The sequence below is a fragment of the Ctenocephalides felis genome, unplaced genomic scaffold (assembly GCF_003426905.1).
Source record: "Ctenocephalides felis isolate EL2017-DRISC unplaced genomic scaffold, ASM342690v1 CF-g0.4_SCAFFOLD_03572, whole genome shotgun sequence".
In the NCBI taxonomy this organism is placed as follows: Eukaryota; Metazoa; Arthropoda; class Insecta; order Siphonaptera; family Pulicidae; genus Ctenocephalides; species Ctenocephalides felis.
Window position 1 is genome coordinate 36176416 of NW_020539726.1, and position 20062 is coordinate 36196477.

General features: G+C 26.5%; 2 protein-coding genes across 2 annotated transcripts in view; one reads left to right on the forward strand and one right to left on the reverse strand.

Annotated features, from left to right (window-relative positions):
- LOC113388436 (mediator of RNA polymerase II transcription subunit 12-like) overlaps positions 1-20062 on the forward strand; it is a 284310-nt gene that overhangs the window by 63998 nt on the left and 200250 nt on the right. The gene's annotated exons all lie outside the window — the stretch shown is intronic.
- On the reverse strand, positions 3233-17233 carry LOC113388000 (myotubularin-related protein 9-like). Its single transcript, XM_026625412.1, has 7 exons — positions 16914-17233; positions 16462-16712; positions 14857-15055; positions 11324-11588; positions 9192-9420; positions 5904-6136; positions 3233-3800 (listed from the first exon to the last, which is right to left on the reverse strand). Exons 1-7 carry the CDS (start codon positions 17058-17060, stop codon positions 3436-3438), a joined length of 1689 nt encoding a protein of 562 aa, XP_026481197.1. The 5' UTR covers positions 17061-17233; the 3' UTR covers positions 3233-3435.

Consider the following 20062-nt stretch of genomic DNA (forward strand, 5'->3'; position numbering starts at 1 on the left):
CCCCTTCCGCCTTTCTGTATTATAAACCATACAAAAAAGCGGAAGGGAGATATTTGACAACCTAATATGTTTTACCTGTTTTAGCACAGTCTATTTACATAAAATTATAATAAAAAAAAATATTTGGGGTAAAGGATGTACTTGGCTGTGTGTTTAGAGCACATTGGTAATAAATTTTTGACAAAATGGTTACTGGAAAAACTGTTCTCTAATCTTTTTTCTAACTTCTATCTATCTCGCTCGCTCTACCTATATTGCCGCATTCTTTCTCTCTTTCTTGCCATAGAAAATTTTATTCAGTTTGCGTTGCATTTAGTTTGGCAAATAACGACTCAAAGTAAAGTATGGATGCTTTTGCCTTGATAAAATTTTTTTTAGAATAAATTTTATGTTGAAATATGAATAGAACGCCCTGAGACAATTTGTTCATTCATTTAAATTGAAATATTCGAATTGAGATGCTTTAGAGTCTAGTTTTTGTGTATTTTAGTATTGTATATGTCAAAAAAATAGTATATAAGTCTAGTCGAAAGTTATGGTGAAAAATAGTTTTTTTTAAAGACTAATTGATAGACGAATCTTAGCCCTTAAAATGCAAGAGTCATATGAAAAGCAGTAAAATTACAATTAAACCACTTCTCATAGGCCTATAATATTTTACGACTATCAACTCTATTAAATCTGAAGTGAATAAAAATGTACGAATTTTACTGTAACTTACAATTAAACATTATAATTTTAATATGGCTTGCCAATTAGAATTAAGCACTTATACGCTACACTCATAATTTATATATAAAAAATTTATTACATTTATTAAAAATATTCCACCGATTGAATTAAAACATTAGTTGTTAATAATAACAACAATGTTTCAATCATTTCAAAAATCCAGTCTTTGCTGATTTCCAAATATCACATTATACTATTTTTTTAAGTAAAACTTTGAATTGAATAAAAAACGTAAAAACGTAAAAACGTAAAAACGTAAATAAAAATTCTTGGGTCGATTCTGCTGTAAAATAGATTAATGTTATGGCAAGGTTATGTTAGTTTGAGTTTTTATACAGAATAGTACTAAAAACTATCAAAATATCATTTTATTTGACATTTGACATCGCATGGTTGTGCGATCAGGCATATTACACATAAAATGAAACTTCACTCATATGTTTTATCAAAGATACAGTTATGATAACATAGTTTTTTGGTATTTGAAGGTTTTTTAGGTTAGATTTTCTATCAAAAACGCCTGGCTGCACCGCAACTACATAGGATTTTAACAGTTTTTAGTCTGAGAATGTTCTAAAATGTCGGAGTATGTTCCAAAATGTCTGAGAATGTTCTGAAATGTCGGAGAATGTTCTGAAATACCTAAAAATCTTTGAAATGTTTGGAAATGTTTTAAAATGTTTGGAAATGTTTAAAAATGTCTATAAATGTTTTAAAATGTCTGAGAATGTTCTGAAATGTCTAAGAATGTTCTGAATTGTTTGAATATGTTCTGAAATGCCTGAGAATTTTCACAACTGTCTGCAAATGTTTTGAAATGTCTGATAAATGTTTTGAAATGTCTCACAAATGTTTTGAAATGTCTCACAAATGTTTTGAAATATCTGATAAATGTTTTGAAATGTCTCACAAATGTTTTAAAATGTCTGAAAATGTTCACAACTGTCTGAGAATGTTTTAAAATGTCTGAGAATATTCTGAAATGTCGGAGAATGTTTTAAAATATATGAGAATGTTTTAAAATGTCTGAGAATATTTTGAAATGTCGGAGAATGTTTTAAATTATATGAGAATGTTTTAAAATGTATGAGAATGCTTTAAAATGTATGAGAATGTTTTAAAATGTCTGATAATATTTTAAAATGACTGAGAATGCTTTAAAATGTATGAGAATGCTTTAAAATGTCTGATAATATTTTAAAATGTCTGAGAATGCTTTAAAATGTCTGAGAATGCTTTAAAATGTCTGATAATGTTTTGAAATGTCTGATAATGTTTTAGAATGTATGAGAATGTTCCGAAATGTCTGAGGATGTTCTAAAATATCTAAGAATATTTTGAAATGTCGGAGGTTTTAAAATGTCTGAGAATGTTTAAAACGTTTGAAAATGTTCTAAAATGTATGAGAATGTTCTAAAATGTATGAGAATGTTTTAAAATGTATGAGAATGTTTTAAAATGTATGAGAATGTTTTAAAATGTATGAGAATGTTTTAGAACGTATGAGAATGTTTTAAAATGCCTGAGAATGTTTTAAAATGCCTGAGAATGTTCAAAAATGCCTGAAAATGTTCAAAAATGCCTGATAATGTTCAGAAATGTTTGAGAAAGTTCTGAAATATCTAAGAATGTTCTAAAATGTCTGAGAATATTCTAAAATGTCTGAGAATGTTTTATAATGTCTGAAAATGTTCTGAAATGTCCGAAAATGTTCTGAAATGTCTGAGAATGTTCCAAAATGTCTGAAAATGTTCTGAAATATATGAAAATGTTTTAAAATGTCTAAAATGTTCTGAAGCGTCTGAAATGTCTGAAAATGTTCTAAAATGTCTGAGAATATTCTAAAATGTCTGAAAATGTTCTGAAATGTCTGAAAATGTTCACAACTGTCTGAAAATGTTCTGGAGTGTAGGAAAACGTTTCAAACTGTCTGAAAACGTTTCAAATTATCTAAAAACATTCCAAACTATCTAAAAACATTCCAAACGGCCTGAAAATGTTCTGAAATGTATGAAAACGTTCTGAATTGTATGAAAACATTCACAAGAATAGAATTTTGGAGTGTTTGAAAATATTTTGGAGTGTCTTAAGAACATTTTGGAGTGTCTTAAAATATTATGGAGGGTCTGAAAATCTTGTTAGTTGTAAAAATCTTATGAATTGTAAATTGTATAAATATTGTATATTGCAAAAATCTTGGAAATTTTAAATATCTTGTAAATTTTAATAATCTTGTAAATTTCAAATATCTTGTAAATTTTAAATATCTTGTGAATTTTAAATATCTTGTGAATTTTAAATATCTTGTGAATTTTAAATATCTTGTGAATTTTAAATATCTTGTGAATTTCAAATTTCTTGTAAATTTTAAATATCTTGTGAATTTCAAATATCTTGTAAATTTTAAAAATCTTGTATTATAAATTGTAATGAAATCTTGTAAATTGTATGAAATCTGCTACATTACATAACTTTGCCATATCATAGGCCTATTCTACGACAGAATCGGCCGCTAAATATGGATAATAAAATTTAATAATATTTTAACATCCGGATCTGCATCTTCAACAAAATATTTGACCGTAGCAAATCAATTTTACATAACCCCACACTTAAAATTCGACATAACAAACATTAACTAAAAATAATAAAACTTAATAAAAAATTTATAAAAATTCCTACTACCTGGCAAAAAACAAAAGATCAATCATTCCCCGAAGTTGTACTCGTTTTTGTACTTTGCAGTCCCTTATACAAATCCAGCGCCGATTTCCTCAATTTAACAGTAAGGCTCCGGATCTCTTTATCTTCGGCGACGATATTTTTAATAATCTCTCCGGCAAATTTCTGATGTTTTTGGTCGACCACCCATCTTAAAAATAATTCTCTCCAAAGTACAATACTTACTGGTGCCACCGATGGCCAAATTATGTGCGAATTTGGCTCGTAAACCGGATTCAGATATTTTACGATGATGTCTGGTCTGTTTAAATAGGACCAGAGACTTGTGGTTCTTGTGAATAGCTTGAAGAATTGTCGTTCTTTTTCGCAATCGCCGAGGAAAGTACCTGAAAGGGTAATGGAAATTGTTTGAATCAATTTTTGCCCTAAGGAAAGTGATTTGTCCGCGAAATTAATACTTTTAATGAGTTTGTAGTAAACGAGCTTCAAGAAGTTTTACTTCAAAAGTTTTAGATTGTAGGTTTTATAGCATGTGGGGTGTCGTTTGAAAGGTCTCGACGAGTAGAAAACGATTTTTATAAAAAAATGATCATATTACGTAACCATATTTTAGTGCAACAAATATTAGAATGTTAATTTTATCTTTTTTTAAATATGTAAGGTGTAAAACTTTTGTAGCCAATGCTAATTAGATTTTCTATGTGATTTGTCCACAAAATATACTCTTTTTACGCATTTTTAGTAAAACGAGCCTAAAGAAGTTTTACTTCAAATATTTAAGATTGTAACTTTTATGGCATGTGGGGTATCGTTTAAAAGGTCTCGACGAGTAGATTTTCACAATGTGACACTAAAAACGTGATATTTTATTGTACAAAATATTAACTTGACTAGGTGTAAATGGCAATTTGCCTTAAGGCAAGTTGCTTGTACTTCCCGATGCGTGAGATTACAAATGAAAGTCCTTCAAACATATTTCAAATATACATTTTTAATTAATTTGTAGTAAACGAGCTTAAAGAAGTTTTACTTCAACAAATTTAAATTATGTTTTTTCGGCATGTTAGGTATCATTTGAAAGGTATTTTTGAATAGAATCCAAACGACAAAATTAACTATGTGATTTGTCCACAAAATATACAATTTTTATGAATTTGTAGTAAACGAGCTTAAAAAAGTTTTACTTCAAGAAATATAAATGATGTTTTTTGGCATGCTAGGTATCATTTGAAAGGTCTTTTTGAATAGAATGTAAATATTAAATTAAATATGTGATTTATCCGCAAAATATATACTTTTAACGAATTTGTAGTAAACAAGCTTAAAGAAGTTTTACTTCAAAAAAATTTAATCGTGTTTTTCGGCATGTAGGGTATCGTTTGAAAGGTCTTCTTGAATAGAATCCGAATATTAAAAATAACTATGTGGTTTGTTCACAAAATATACACTTTTAATGAATTTGTAGTGAACAAGCTTAAAAAAGTTTTACTTCAAAAAATTTAAATTGTTTTTTTTTCGGCATGTTGGGTGTAATAGAATCAAAATATTGAGAGTAACAAAGTGGTTTGTTCACAAAATATACACTTTTAATGAATTTTTAGTTAAGGAGCTTGAAGAAGTTTTACTTCAAAATTTTTAAATTGTGTTCTTTTGGCATGTTGGGTATCGTTTGAAAGGTCTTTTTGAATAGAATCCGAATACAAAAATTGTCTATGTGGTTTTTAAAATATACACTTTTAATGAAATTGTAGAAAACGAGCTTAAAGAAGTTTTACTTCAAAAAATATAAATAGTGTTTTTTTGGCTTGTTGGGTATCGTTTGAAAGGTCTTTTTGAATAGAATCCAAATATTAAAAGTAACTATGTGGTTTTTCTACAAACAATACACTTTTAATAAATTTCTAGTAAACGAGCTTAAAGAAGTTTTACTTCAAAATTTTATATTGTATCTTTCATATCATGTGGGGTATCGTTTAAAAGGTTTCGACAAGTAGAAAACGATTTTCAAGAAAAAAAAGATTATATTGTAATAAAAACGTAATACTATATTGCAAAAAATATTAGAATGTTAAAATATATCGATTTTTTTTTAAATATGTAAAGTGTAAAACTATAGAAACCAATACAAAAATTAACTATGTGATTTGTCCACAAAATATACACTTTTTACGCATTTTTAGTAGACAAACTTAAAGAAGTTTTACTTCAAAAATATTAGATCGTTTTTTTACCGCTTGTGGGGTATCGTTTAAAAAGTCTCGACGAGTAGAAAACGATTTTCACAAGAAAAAACATTATATAATATTAAATAAAAACATATACTTAATCCTATTGGAATGTTAAAATTTATCTGTTTAAAAAAGTGAGGTGTAAAACTTTTGAGAAAACTTTGGCAAAATATCAATCATCAGTACACACACATACACACACATACTATTTCTAAATTTCATCTCATTCGATTGTTAAAAATATTATTTATTATCACTTACCATACTGGCTAAAATAACTCTGCTCAAACAGCTCAATCAGGTAATCGATTGTAAATTCAAAGCTCAAACTGAACTGTTTGTGTATTTGATGAACACAATCTAAAAACAGCAAAAACGTCGCATTGTTTTGTTTATTTCTACCATCCTGACTGTTGCTGTAACAAGAAAACCTATGCCTGGTTGTAAACGGGTAACCGGCTTGGACCCATTCTCTTTCTATGAGAGCTTGGAGACTAAAAGAGAAAAAAAAAACAATTTATTAACTTTTTTTTATTTTATATATATTTATTTTATTATTTACTAGATGACCCGACAGACGTTGTTCTGTGCCCATGTCTACAATTTTTTAATATAATATACTTTAATATTTACCGTTTACCTAAAAATAATAAATGTTTCACTCTTCACGCCAAAATGCATATACATTTATAATATAAGCGATTTTAAATGTAGAACTGCTTTAAACAATGACATGTCGTTTTTTGCAATTTTTTCCATTTCCCACATACCAGTACTTTATAATCACATATATATTATAAAATTTCCTTAACAAACTTCAGAAACATTTATCAAAATCCGAATAATCGTTTAGGAGGAGTACTTTATATAATAGCAATAAAGCTCAAATTGATTCTACGTTTTAGTTAAATAACGTTTGTATGTGAAAGAGGGTTTTCCCGGCAATTATTCGATTTTTTGTCGCCTTCAACAAACATTTTAAAAAAAGAATTGGCCAAATCGGTCCAGGCGTTGTTGAGTTATGCGCTTACCAACACATTTTGCGATTCATTTTTATATATAAGATTAACTTGTTTTATATTAATCTTTTTTTATTTTCCATAAATTATTTTTGTAATTTTGGTTTAAAAATTCAAAAAATTGCCCAGGCTAAGGACAGTCTAAGCGTCACTTTGGTACAAATGTTGCACCCAAGTGCGTTTAGACCGTTTATGTACGGGGCACTTTTCCAATTTTGTGAGAAAAATGTGAAAATGACGCCAAGCTAAGCACAGTATAAGTGAAAATGTCGCACAGAATTATTTGCAAAAGCGTTTAGACTGTGACTGTATGGGCGCACTTTTTCAAATTTTGTGTAAATTAGGCGACTTTTTTTTTGTAATTGAATTCGAAACAAAATGACGATTGTTAATGTTCCTGGAGATATATTGATTGATTCATGATTTACATTTGATTTGCTCACATATAACAAGATATATTATAGGCCTAAGGAAAGTTGTAAAATATTATAGGCCTAAGAAAAGTTGAAAAATATTATAGGCCTAAGAAAAGTTGAAAAATATTATAGGCCTAAGAAAAGTTGAAAAATATTATAGGCCTAAGTAAAGTTGTAAAATATCATAGGCCTATGAAAATAAAAAAAGTAATAAATATTATGGTAAAAATCATTGATGTTGGAAATTCATTATCAGAATACTTGGTAAAATATTATAGGCCTAATGAAAGTTCTAAAATATTATAGACCTAAATAAAGTTGTAAAATATTATGGGCATAGGTAAAGTTGTAAAATTTTATAGGCCTAAAAAAGTTGTATGATATTATAGGCCTGAAAAAAGTTGTATGATATTATAGGCCTGAAAAAAGTTGTAAAATATTATAGGCCTAAGAAAAGTTGTAAAATATTATAGGCCTGAAAAAAGTTGTAAAATATTATAGGCCTAAGAAAAGTTGTAAAATATCATAGGCCTATAGAATGTCGTAAAAAATTATAAATCTATGAAAATAAAAAAAATAATAAATATTTTGGTAAAAATCATTGATGTAAGAAATTCATCATAAGAACAAATGCGTTTAGACTGTGATTATACGGGAGCACTTTTTCAATTTTGTGTAAATTAGACAATTTTTTTTTTTTTGAAATTGAATTAAAAAATGCAAGAGCAAAAAGGAACTCTACTGACGAGCAAACTAAAACTAGCGGTGTATGGCATCGTGCCTTAAGGCAAATTGCTGAAACTTCCCGTACCGTAATGAAATATTCGAGAAATTTTAAACGTTTTCAAATATATTATTACAAATACTGAAACTAACATTATTTTTGCTATCTTGTATATCTGAGGTAACCCAGGCTAAGCACAGTCTAAGCGCCACTCTGGTACAAATGTTTACGCAAGTGCGTTTAGACTGTTTATGTACCGGAACACTTTTCTAATTTTGAACCGGAAAACTATTGAAAAATATGAAAATCCCGCCGAGCTTAGCACAGTATAAGTGAAAATGTCGCACAGAATTATTTGCAAATGCGTTTAGACTGTGACTATACGGAAGCACTTTTTCGATTTTGTGTAAATTAGACAACTATTTTTTGTTTTTGAAATTGAATTCGAAACGAAATGACGATTGTTAATGTTCTGGAAATAAATTGATTTATGATTTGCATTTGATTTGCTCCTAAGATATAACAATAAGATAGTAAAAATAATGAAAGTTACGGTATTTGTAATAATATATTTGAAAAGATCAAAGAGAGAAGGGACTCTACTGACGAGCAACATTATAAATTAGTAAAACAAATAAGATTTAAATGCGACTTTGGTAAAAAGAAATAAGTGACAAAATTAATTTTATTGAAAAAAAGGACTCTACTGACGAGCAACTCATTTAAAATAATTAATTTTAATGGTAAAAGGAATACTGTTGACAAACAACTTCGTTCTATTATTTTATTAATATTTTACTAATTTTTAACCAAAATTTAAGTTGCTCGTCGGTAGAGTCTCTTCTCTTCTTTAAAAATTGTTTTTATTTTTTATAAAATATTTTTGTAATTTTGGATTAAAAATTCAAAAAATTACCCAGACTAAGCACAGTCTAAGCGCCACTCTGGTACAAATGTTTACCCAAGTGCGTTTAGACTGTTTCTGCACAGGAACACTTTTCTAATTTTGTGAAAAAACTATTGAAAAATGTGAAAATGCCGCCAACTAAGCACAGTATAAGTGAAAATGTCGCACAGAATTATTTGCAAATGCGTTTAGACTGTGACTATGCGGGAGCACTTTTTTGAATTTTGTGTGAATTAGGCAACTATTTTTAAAATTGAATTCAAAATGATAATGGACTTATGATTTACATTTGATTTGCTCAGATATAACAAACAAGATAGCGAAAAAATAAAAGTTACAGTATTTGTAATAATATATTTGAAAACGTTTAATATCTCTCGAATATTTCATTACAGTGCGGGAAGTTCCAGCAATTTGCCTTAAGGCACGATGCCATACACCACTAGTTTAATTATAATTTTATGGCAATCATTGTCTACTTACCCCCTGACGGTTCGACAATCAGGATTCAAAATGATTTGTGTTAAACTAGTGACCAGTAATGTGGAGTCCATTCCTTTGGTGCCGTGTACCAAAACAGGACAACCTTCTAATTCTAAACATTGGGCTACTAAACATGATACCGATAATGTGCTAAGGACATGTCCTAACCAGCCTGAGGATTCTAATCGGGATATCCATTTATCAGAACTGCATCCGGTGTCATTACAAGCTAGAAAAAAAGACAAATAGTTGAAATGTTTTACACTGTTAATTGTAATATGAAGTAGGTTTAAGTCATATACGAAATATATCCTAAAGGACATTTAAAAAACAATCTAAATTTTTTGAACAAAAACTTCTTTAAGCTCGTTTTCTACAAATTCATTAAAAGTGTGTATTTTAAATACATTTGAAGGACCTCTATTGGAAATCACACGTATCGCGAAGTAAAAGCAACTTGCCTTAAGGCAAATTGCCATTTACACCTAGTCAAGCTAATATCTTGTACAATGAAATATTACGTTTTTAGTGTCACGTTGTGAAAATCGTTCTCTACTCGTCGAGACCTTTCAAACGATACCCCACATGCTATAAAACTTGTAATCTGAAATTTTGAAGTAAAACTTCTTTAAGGTCGTTTACTAAAAATGCGTTAAAAGTGTACATTTTGTGGACAAATCATGTATTTAATATCAGTATTTGTTTGGAAAGTTTTATATTTCACATATTTACAAAAAAAATCAATAAATTTCAACATTCTAATATTTTTTGCAATATTATATTAAATTTTTATTACAATATAATCATTTTTTTGAGAAAATCGTTTTCTACTCGTCGAGACCTTTTAAACGATACCCCACATGCGATAAAAAACACAATTTAATTTTTTTGAAATGAAGCTTCTTTAAGCTCGCTTATTATATATACGTAAAAGGTGTACATTTTGTGGACAAACCTCATAACTAATTTCAGTATTTGGATAATATTTAAAAAGACCTTTCAAACGATACCCAACATGACCAAAAAACACAATTTAATATTTTTGAAGTGAAACTTCTTTAGGCTTGCTTACTAAAAATTCATCAAAAGCGTATTATTTGTTGACAAATCACATAGTTAATTGCAATATTCGGATTTTATTCAAAAAGACCTTACAAACGACACCCAACATGCCAAAAAAAACTCAATCTAAAGTTTTTGAAAGAAAACTTCTTTAAGCTCGTTTACTAAAAATTCATCAAAAGTGTATTATTTGTAGACAAATTACATAGTTAATTGCAGTATTCGGATTTTATTCAAAAAGACCTTTCAAACGACGCCCAACATGCCAAAAAAACTTAATCTAAAGTTTTTGAAGTGAACCTTCTTTAAGCTCGTTTACTGAAAATTCATCAAAAGTGTACATTTTGTGGACAAACCATATAGTTGATTTCAATATGAGATTATATACAAAAAGACCTTTAAAACGTCCATTACTAGGTTTTTAGGAGAGGAGGGGTTTGATAAAAAAAATCAGGAAATATCACGTGAGGGGTATAGTAAGATATGACGTGAATTCAGTTTTACCTGATTTTTTTTTTTTAAACGAACATTTTCAAAAAATATTCATAAATTTTATAATTTTTTAACATTACTAAAAATACACGTGATATTTGGTAAGAAAGGAGGGTAATTTAGAATATCACCACGTATTCCCAAAGGGGAAGAGAGATCCAAAAATCCTTAAAAAGTTGATCAAGTGATTAATAGACGCCCACAAAATATATACTTTTAACGAATGTATTGCAGAACAGTCTAAAGAAGTTTTACTTCAAAAAATTTACATTGTATCTTTTATATCATGTGGGGTATCGTTTAAAAGGTCTCGGCGAGTAGAAAACAATTTTTACAAAAAACAATATATTGTAATAAAAAATGTTGGAATGTGAGGTGTGAAAATGTCGACAATTATTAGTACACACACACACAAGCGTGAAAGGAGTGAAACTTCGTGATGTGGGAATGGAAATATAGAAAAAAAAACATTTAGAATTTTAGACAGTCGTGTTAGGATAGTCTATGACATGCCAGAACAGTCCATGGACAACTTACAAAACCTAAGTATGATTTTTAAATAATAACAATCATCTTACCTTCAACTAACTTAGTAAGAGACTCCAGCAACCCATGAGAGACTTTATCCAAAGGTCTATGTAGTTTCTTCCATTGCGTGTAATGCTGATCGGGTTCACTGCCTCCGCCTTTGCTTTTGCAATGACTCAAAAGATTCGTAGATCTCGTATCGATTATGTAGCCTCTTTTATCGAAAAACAGGATCGAATTTAGAATTAATTCGTCTTGTCTACACCTTCTTAGGTTTGAACCCACTAGTGGTTGGGAACTTCTAAGTAACACAGCCTGGGGGAAAAGATATATGTATATGTATATGTATATATATATATATATATATATATATCTTATATATAAAAATAAATAGCAAAATGTGTTGGTAAGCGCATAACTCAACAACGCCTGGACCAATTTGGACAATTATTTTTTCAAAATGTTTGTTGAAGTCCAAGGATGGTTCTTACGGCGAGAAAAAATTGGATAATTGCCGGGAAAACCTTAAAAACAGCCCTTTTCTTTTTCACATACAAACGTTTTCTAACTAAAACTTAGAACCAATTTGAGCTTTATTGCTTTTATATAAAGTTCATATTAAATTACAAACACTCGCTATATCCTCCTCCTAAACGATTATACGGATTTTGATAATTCTTTCTGAAGTTTGTTAAGGAAATTTTCTAGGATGTATGTGATTATAAAGTACTGGGATGTGCATGCAATATTGTAGAAATAAATGAAAAAAATAGCAAAAAACGACATGTCATTGTTCGCATTGAAAACAAATGAAAACTATGATCTGCCAAAAATTTCAATTTACTTATAAACCTAGACAGTATTAGAATAAGTATAATAAGTTTATGATTATGAATAAGTAAAAAAGAAATGTCTACTATTCTTATAAATTTTAAAAAAGGACTCTACAGACAAGCATACTGATTTTTTTTAAAAAAATTGAAAGCAAGAAGAGACTCTACTTACGAGCAAACTGATTTCTGAAAATATTCTTATAAATTTCAATGGAAAAGGGACTCTACTTACGATCAAACTGATTTTCGAGGTCATTTTTATACATTTCAAAAGGAAAAAGGAACTCTACTCGTGAGTAAACTGATTTCTGAAAATATTTTTATAAAATTCAATGGAAAAGGGACTCTACCTACGATCAAACTGATTTTCGAGGTCATTTTTATACATTTCAAAAGGAAAAAGGAACTCTACTCGTGAGTAAACTGATTTCTGAAAATATTCTTATAAATTTCAATGGAAAAGGGACTCTACCTACGATCAAACTGATTTTCGAGGTCATTTTTATACATTTCAAAAGGAAAAAGGAACTCTACTCGTGAGTAAACTGATTTTCGACAATATTCTTATTAATTGAAAAGGAAAAGGGGACTTTACTGACGAGCAAACTGATTTCTGAAAATATTTTTATAAATTTCAAGGGAAAAGGGACTCTACTGACGAGCAAACTGATTTTCCACAATATTCTTATTAATTGAAAAGGAAAAGGGGACTTTACTGACGAGCAAACTGATTTCTGAAAATATTTTTATAAATTTCAAGGGAAAAGGGACTCTACTGACGAGCAAACTGATTTTCCACAATATTCTTATTAATTGAAAAGGAAAAAGGGACTGATTTCTGAAAAAAAATTAATTTGAAAGTAAAAGGAGACTCTACTGACAAGCAAACTGATTTCTGAAAAAAAATAATTTGAAAGCAGAAAGGGACTCTATTTACGAGCAAACTGATTTCCGAAGATTTTTTTTTTATAATTTTCAAAAAGCGATTACTGACTAGGAAACTATTTCCGAAGCAAAAAGAGACTCTACTCTAATTTCCGAAGGAGTCCTTATATTAGAATAAGTATAATAAATTTATGATTATGAATAAGTACAAAGAAATGTCTACATTATTATTGCCAAAGAGCAGCTGAGATGTGCCAGATATTAAAATAATATAAGATACAGTATATGTATGGCAGATTGAATGATACACATATGAACAGGATTTGACAAATTAATTCACTTAAAATATGAAATTAAGTAATAATAAGATTCGGATATGAAATTTTCAATATAGTTTTTTTTTCAATAAATAATTTCTTTGCATCTTTTACTAATCTTTTCACATTTTCAAAATTCGTAAAAATTTCACTTTATAACAACAAATGGGAAAGTAAAGAGTAATACATACAATTCGGCCCTTACAATATCAATTTAGAGAAGTTTAAGATGCAATTTTGGATATCTTAAATAATGAAAAATTAAATTAAAATAATCCAACATGAAGTACTAGTGGTATATTTAATAATGAAAGGCCAGAATTTTTTTGCGCTCTATGATTTGCTCAATAGAATAAATCGCGTAAAATGCTCGAAATAAATATGAAAATTGTTTCAAAAGCCAGATATTAATTAATGATAATAATTTTAATAATGAAATGTTAAAACAGGTAAAATAATAGAGGGGGGGGGCTGAAGACCCCAGGAGCCTCCCCGGTAAAAATGTGTATTAAATTATTACTAAGAAAAATGTAATTTAGATATTATAATTACTAAAAATCAGTTAAAATATAATACGAGATTATAAAAATTATAAGCAACATTATTGGAGAAATTATTTTGGGTGCAAAAATACAAGATAATATTGTACTTTTACCGCGGACACTATATATTAAATTTTTCTGAATTTGTTATATCGTTTAAAAGACTTCAATTTCCAATATAGTGTGGGAATTGAGACTCATCATTTTATTTAAAGCAATTTTACATTTAACATCGCTCATATTATAAATGTATATGCATTTTGGCTTGAAGAGTAAAAAACAATAATTATTACTTTTAGGTAAACGGTAAATATTATTATATTATATCAAAAAATTGTAGACATGGGTACCGGACAACGTCTGTCGGGTCATCTAGTATATATATATATATATATATATATATATATATATACACCTAAGTCTGTTTTTACTCGGAGATTGGTTCCAGAAGAAGCCGTGAAAAAAAAAACGTGTAAAAAAAGACATTGATCTTATACAAAAATGGGCGATTTGTCCTACTCTCTAAAACCTATTAAAATTGGTGAAAAACAAGAATTTTCAAGAACAAGAATTCATGTTTATTTTAATAATAATTCCTCTAAATTAGTGCTATTCACATTTGCTTTGACCAGTAAAAATTGTTTGTACGCGCTAAAGGGGAATTCACTTAAATCTTTAAGCTAGTGTTCGCAAACCTATCGATACTATCGATGGTTTCAGACTTTTTTCCTTCATAAATACTTTTTGTGATATGAACATACTTCGCAAAAATTAAATTTGACAAAAAAAAATTAAGTACATAAAATTTCAAATCGTGCTAAATGGAATAAAATCGTGTAAAAAAATTAAAAATATTCAAGTTTCAAATCGTGTTATATCAAAAGCGTGTACAAAAAGACCGTGTAAAAACAGACTTAGGTGTGTATATATATATATATATATATATATATATATATAATATATATGAGTATATATATATATATATAATATATGAATTTTATTTTACCCCATTTTCATGTTTATAACTAAAAACAGGAAACCGTCCACCGTCTCTAAACAAAGCAGACGCTATCAGGACTTCATCACTAACTCGTCTAGGTACTACGACTATCGATCCATAAGTTGGACAAATTGAAAAATCTTTATTTACAAAACTCAGTCGCCAATCGTCACTTGATAACACTTTTGCATATTCGGTTTCAGGCCTAAAAAAAAACAATAACAAATAATTAAAACATACAAATAAGTATTACTATTTACACATATAAATTTATATTTATATTTGCATTTGAATTTGTATTTATATTTATATTTGCATTTATATATTTATATTTATATTTGCATTTATATTTATATATTTGCATTTATACTTATATTTGCATTTATATTTATATTTGCATTTATATTTATATTTATATTTGCATTTATATTTATATTTGCATTTATATTTATATTTGCATTTATATTTATATTTGCGTTTATATTTATATTTGCATTTATATTTATATTTGCATTTATATTTATATTAGCATTTATATTTATATTTATATTTATATATGCATTTATATTTATATTTATATTTATATTTGCATTTATATTTATATTTATATTTATATTTATATTTGCATTTATATTTATATTTGCATTTATATTTATATTTGCATTTATATTTATATTTATATTTATATTTGCATTTATATTTATATTTGCATTTATATTTATATTTGCATTTATATTTATATTTGCATTTATATTTGCATTTATATTTGCATTTATATTTGCATTTATATTTATATTTATATTTGCATTTATATTTATATTTGCATTTATATTTATGTTTGCATTTATATTTATATTTGCATTTATATTTATATTTATATTTATATTTATATTTATATTTATATTTATATTTATATTAATATTAATATTTGCATTTATATTTATATTTGCATTTATATTTATGTTTGCATTTATATTTATATTTTGCATTTATATTTATATTTGCATTATATTATATTGCATTTATATTTGCATTTATATTAATATTTATATTTATATTCATATATTATATTTATATTTATATTCATAGATTTATATTTATATTTGCATTTATATTTATATTTATATCTATATTTATATTTGCATTTATATTTATATTTGCATTTATATTTATATTTTGCATTTATATTTGCATTCATATTGATATTGATATTTATTTTATATTTGCATTTATATTTATATTTGCATTTATATTTATACCTATATTTAGATTTATAGGGATTTATATATTTATTTATATATTTCTTTCTATATTTATATAATTATCTATATAATTATTATAGATATTTATTTATATATTTATTTATATATTATATTATATTTGCATTTATATTTATATTTGCATTTATATTTATATTTGCATTTATATTTATATTTGCATTTATATTTATATATATATATATATATATATATATTTATATTTATATTTGCATTTATATTTATATTTATATTTATATTTGCATTTATATTTATATTTATATATGTATATATTTATATTTATATTTATTATATTTATATTTATATGTAAGTATTACTATTATTAGATGTTTACCTAAAAAGTGTATACCCGTCTTCTAATATATTATACATAGGGCGATAAAAAAATGGGTAAGACTGCGGGATGTCATCTAAAAAATGTATTTTATCTATAGTAGTATAAATAGCGTTGAATTCAGGCGTTGTGGCTATTTCGAGTTGTATTATTCTAAAATCTTTGCACTTGATAATTATTGTTCCGCCTCTGTGTACGTTGTTCACCATGTTCAGTTTCTTGTCCACATGGTCGATGCATTTATGAAGAATCTGAAATAAAGGAGATAAATGTACTGATACTGATCAATGTTATGGCAAGGCCATGTTATGAAGAACTTTCCATACTAAATATTGTTACATGATATCGATTATCTAAAAAATGATAAGGATTGTGTGACTACATATGCCTCATTAATTATTCTTATATTCTTATATTCTAAATGATTCCTTTACCCCTATTTTATTTATTACCCATAATTCTTCAGCTCCTTCTTGTCTCGAGCTCAAAATAATATGATGACCCGTAATACAGAGCGTTCCATTAAATTTCGTACAGAAAGGACTATGCAAAATCACACCATCTAATTTTGGTATTGATATAAACTCAGCAAATTCCATTTCTCGAACTCTAGAAACTTCTTTGGAACACTTGCGATAGAATATTTGTTTAAAATCTCCATAAAGTGGGCGGTTTCACAAATTAATGATAAAAATCAACTACATAACCTCAAAAGGGATAAAAGATTAGAAGGGTAAAATTGGGTAAGATTTTAAATTGGAGGGTAAAGGATACTTGGGTGTGTTTTTAGAGTATAGTGGTGGTTGAATTAAAAATTAAAATTAGTTAATTTGTCAACGTCAAAATTTAGGAAAAGAATTGACATCACATATGTCATACAAAAGCAACTACCTGTGGATTATGAGTTGTCAAAATGGCGTGAAAGATGGCGGAACTGTTTAATTTAAAAAAATTATATAAAAATTATTTAAAAATACAGAAACAAATTTAAAAATTGCATAAAAAAATAACAATTTATATTTACTAATAATCAATGCTTCAAAATACTTATTGCAATTAATTGAATTTAATAAAAAATTATATCACATATGTGATACGAGCAATTAGCTATCATGAGTTTTCAAAATGGCGCCAAAGATGGCGTCAATGTTTAACTTAAAAACATTTATTTAAAAATTATTTAAAAAAAAATTGAATGAAAAAATCGCAACGAATCTTTACTTATAATCTTTAATAATAATCAATGCAAAAAATGCTAAGCGCTATTAATTAAAATTAAAAGAATTCACATTATATATGTCAAACAAGCAACTAGCTGTCATAAGTTTTCAAAATGGCGCCAACGACTTAAAAACATTTATTTAAAAATTATTTTTAAAAAAATGAATGAAAAAATCGCAATGATTTTACTAATAATCTTTACTAATGATAAATGCAAAAAATGCTGATTGCAATTAATTAAATTTAAAAGAATTCTCATCACATATGTCACGCAAGCAATTATCTTTAGTTTAAAAATATTTATTTGAAAATTATTTAAAAAAATTGCATCAAAAACTGGTAATTTATCTTCAAATAATCAATGCTAATTGCAATTAATTAAATTTAAAAAAATTCATCACGTATTAGGATAAAGAGTATTCAAAATGGTGTCAAAGATGTCGTCAATGTTTAACTTAAAAACATTTATTTAAAAATTATTTTGAAAAAATTTCACGAAAAAAATCGCAATGAATCTTTACAAAAAATCTTTACTAATAAACAATGCAAAAAATGCTACTTGCAATTAATTAAATTTAAAAGAATTCACATCACATATGTCATGCAAGCAAAACTATCTGTGTCACTGTTTAATTTAAATAAAAATATTTATTTAAAAATTAATTAGAAAATTGCATGAAAAATCGTAATTTATCTTCAAATAATCAATGCTAATTGCAATAAATTAAATTTAAAATGTAATTTAAATTTAAATTCATCACGTATGAGGATTCAAAATGGAGCTAAAGATGGCGTCTCTGTTTAATTCAAAAACATTTTAATTTTATTTAAAAAAAATTGCATCGTAATTTATCTTTTATTAATCAATGCAAAAAATGCTAATTGCAATTAATTAAATCTAATCAGTATTAGTCATTTATTACCATATGTTTATTTAACCTCAAAACGTCAGTTTACTACTTTGCGCATTGTGCAAGCATTCAAAGGTAAGGCACACAATTTTTTTTATATAATATTAACAACAAAATATTTACTAAATTTACTAATTATTGTTTTAATTTAATAATAATTTGTGTCTATTTTTTGTTTATTTTGCGACCTAACCTATATGTTAATTGAGCCGCCCAAATGTTAAATTTTATTCGTGTAGGAGTATTTTACATAAATTTTTTATCTGTTTGCATAATTTTTAAAAAAATGTCTACCTGTTGTTTATGTATATATTATTGTATGATGTAATAATATGATAAAAATATAAAGGCTCTCTCACATTGTGTTTTTTAGATATGGGTGTAGCCGGGTTTTTGTCACTGCCGAAATCTTTTTTAAAACTAAAGTGGTGTATGGTATTGTGTCCATATTATGTCTTTAGACAATTGCTCGAACTTTTCTTACCGTAATTTATTTAAAATTTGCAGAAACTCAGAAAATAATAGAATTTGAATATTTTGAAAACAAAAATAAAGAAAAACTCTAATTTCAAATGTTTTCAAAAAACTCAAAATATTCAAAAAAAAAAATTTTTTTTTTTGAGCTTCTGAAAATTTTACATTTTTAAATTTCGTTTTTTGAAAGTTATGAAATTTATTAAAAAATTTGAACATTCAAAACAACAAATTTTGAACTCAGAAAAAAATAAATTTTTTTGAAAGTTTGAAAAATTTGTATATTGAGAATAGAAGAAAATAAATGCGTTTCTGGTAAATTTTGAAAATTATCGAAAATTTTGAATATTTTTGAAGTCACAAAAAATTTTTTTTTTTGGATATATTGAATATTTTGAAAACATTTGAACTATTTGTATATTGATGAAAATAGAAAAAAATGGGTTTTTGTAAATGATGAAATTTACTGAAAATTTTAAACATTTTTGAACTCAGAAAAAAATAGATATTTAGATAATAAAATAGATATTAAAAAAATAGATAGTTTGAAAATTTTGAATATTTTGAAAACATTTGAAAAATTTGTATATATATTTGTATGTATTTATTTGAAAACAAATACGTTTTTGGAAAAAATAATGAAAATTTTTGCAATTCCTGATATTTTTTTTTGAAAACTGATATTTATTAAACTTTTATTTCAAAATTTTTGTTAATTTGATGAAAATGAAATTTCTTGAAAGTTTTTCGTACTCAGTCATGTCGCTTAATCCATACTGCCGAAAATATTTGATTTTTGACCGCCAAATGGCATTTTTTTTCAGACTTTTGTTCTGGATCTCCAGGTCTAAAGGCCTACCTTTGTAAAAACTTGATAAATCCTTCATTTCGTGAATACAAGTCAAATGTTTTCTAAATCATTCAAATCCGATACTCCGATTTCTCCAAAACTCGATTTGTATTTTCTGCACTCTTTATTTATTCCGTAACTCGAA